At 39.6% G+C, this 2611-nt stretch overlaps 1 protein-coding gene across 1 annotated transcript; it reads left to right on the forward strand.

Annotated features, from left to right (window-relative positions):
- Window positions 1-1468: 1468 nt before the first annotated feature.
- Window positions 1469-1777, forward strand: BBA_07860 (uncharacterized protein; the record flags this gene model as incomplete). Its single annotated transcript, XM_008602957.1, has 1 exon — window positions 1469-1777. The coding sequence occupies one exon, from the start codon at window positions 1469-1471 to the stop codon at window positions 1775-1777; it is 309 nt and encodes a 102-aa protein (XP_008601179.1).
- Window positions 1778-2611: the final 834 nt, after the last annotated feature.

Here is a 2611-nt window from a genome sequence, read left to right on the forward strand (position 1 = left end):
ACTATTAACTTCTTTTATTAAAAGTAAGTTACTTTATAGGGGCTTTTTATAGTAGCTAGAATATTAGTATTATCTAATACTATTTTATAGAGCTATTAAGAACTTAGGCTCTCTAGCCTACCTTCCCTATAAGTCTGCCTAAGGCTGTTGAGCAGCTGAAGCGGGCCTATAGGGCCTACTATATAATATTAATACTCTATAGCTAGTTTCTCTCTTACTCCTTTTTCCTTTTTCCTTAAGAGAATTATTCATAATTATAATACCGATTCACAGAAGCCTAGGGCTAGTCTGTGATAAGAGCTACCTAAAACTAATAGAAGTAGCTATATTAGTACTTATACTATAATTTACTAGATAAATCTACTTTAGTAGATTTTAAAGGAGAATCTAGAATTATCTAGAGTTTTTTTTAAGTTACTATACTTATCTCTTTTTCTTTATAAATAAGCTATAAATTCTCCTAGTTAAAATATAGAATAATAAAGTTAATAATATATCTTTCTCTTATATATCTTCTATATATACTTCTACTTTTATATACGTATTAGTAATTACTATAATTTCCTATATAATATATCTTATAATTAAAATATTAGAGTATTATAACTATTACTTAGTATTATTTATATAGTAAGAGTTCCTTATATATATATATATTATTAATATACTACTAGTATTATTTACTAGTATACTAACTAGCTATAAGTAATAGGCCTATACCTTAAATAAAATACTTTATCCCTATAGTTACTTTTCTAGCCTCCCTATCTGTATTACGTCCTCTCTACGTTCTTAGTAGAGGCCTAGAATATCCTCAGATATTATAGTACTTCGTCAGCGAATATATAGACACGGCGTTGATTTTGGGGGAGGAGCTGGTGAAGACGATCTGCCGGGCCGTTAGCTATCAGTGCGCCGGGCCGTCAGCGGCAGCCGGCACACCTCTAAGAAGGCACCGAATTCTTCCTTCCTCATCTTCCCTCCTTCTATAAATCGTAGCCGCCGCTTAGAACCTCGCTTCCACAGTTAACCAAGAGGTCGACTCCTTCTATTACATCTATACTAGTGTACCTATGTTATAACCGACAACATACACGTGCCTAGCGTAGAGATATATAAGTAGCCTAAAAAGTCTAGCTAGTAGAGAGAGAATCATTCATCTACACACTACTTCTAACTACATATTTACTAGTAAATAGTGCTCGTAGAGTATTGCGATTCTGTTGACTGATTCTTAGTCTTAAGTAGAGGACTTATTAGCAATAACAAGTCACCAGTTACTTCCGTCGATAGAGGCGTTGGTGCCAGATGCCCCCGTGGCTTAACACCTTCCATGAATTCTCAGTAGCTACCGACTGAATCCCAGGAAGCAGCATAAACCGATATCCATTTATCTGCCGCTCTGGCTGGCTACCTCTCTTCCTCTCTACTAGGCCATCAATTTAAGATACTCCTCCGCGCCGCGATAATGACTTTAAAACGCTCTTTTACTGCCGCCGACACCGAACAAGAACGCCCTACGAAACGTCAAGCGTCTACAAAGAACTTCCTGCTCGCTGCCAGCCCCTGGCTACCAGAACCAGTCCAAAAAAAGCCCCTGATCACTGACGCCGCCACTCCCGCCGATTCATCCTCTAAGACACTCGCAGAGCTACGAACAATCTCAAAGAACACCGCACTACAGACCTGGAAGCGTCTGGTTAACGGATACACAGACAAGAGCAACAGCGGCTATAAACCAGCTATTCGAGAGGAGAATAGTTATCTTCTAGCCTAGAAAGCCCCTAACCGCGATATAAGCTATACCTTCCTAGCTAAACACTTAACACCACTAACTAGGTGTGATAGGTTAACGGATATATCCAAATCGCCCCTATTACCCTAACACTCAGCCTCCGATCAAGAAATGGTCAACGAAAACAGAAGCCCATGCCGCAAAATGCTCATCGCCTCGCCGTCGTTGCTCACCATGATACAGAAGCCGTGAACCACCTACTTTATTACTACTGGCATGCTAGCCACTTATGTGGCCGCCCGACGTGCATCGAGCCAAGCCATATAGTAGTTAAACCAAAGAGTGCTAATGAGTCTCGTAAGGGCTGCCGGGATAAAGTAAGTAATTTACAGTGGGGAGAGATAAATTCCGTACGATTTGATAGCTAATTTGTATAGTAAACCGTACGGAATTTTTGTCAACCCACTGTAGTATCTTTCCTATAGAATTTAAACCCGCTAATAACTAGTAGCTAGCTATTATTCGGGTGTCCCTAGGCGGGATAATATACCTACTACCACACCTAGAAGAGTGTCGATGCCAACCAAAATGCATTACCTACTTATTACAAACGCAGGAATGCCTGGCCGGCGGGGAAGCGGCCAGCAGGAAGTGACACAACAAAGGGAACCCAAATAGGAAGGAGGGACTACGTCACGTGACTACTCACTATAACCAGTGTACTTAGTCTACTTAACAGTAAGCACACTAGGCAAGGTAAGTAGAGGAGAGTAGTAGAGATTAAATAAGTATATAAAGGAAGGGAATTCCTATAGCTAGGTAGTCTAGATCTCTACTAATTAATCTAAGTAATACTAAGTAATTAGTATTAAGAGT

The sequence above is a fragment of the Beauveria bassiana genome (genome assembly GCF_000280675.1).
Source record: "Beauveria bassiana ARSEF 2860 unplaced genomic scaffold BBA_S00028, whole genome shotgun sequence".
In the NCBI taxonomy this organism is placed as follows: domain Eukaryota; kingdom Fungi; phylum Ascomycota; class Sordariomycetes; order Hypocreales; family Cordycipitaceae; genus Beauveria; species Beauveria bassiana.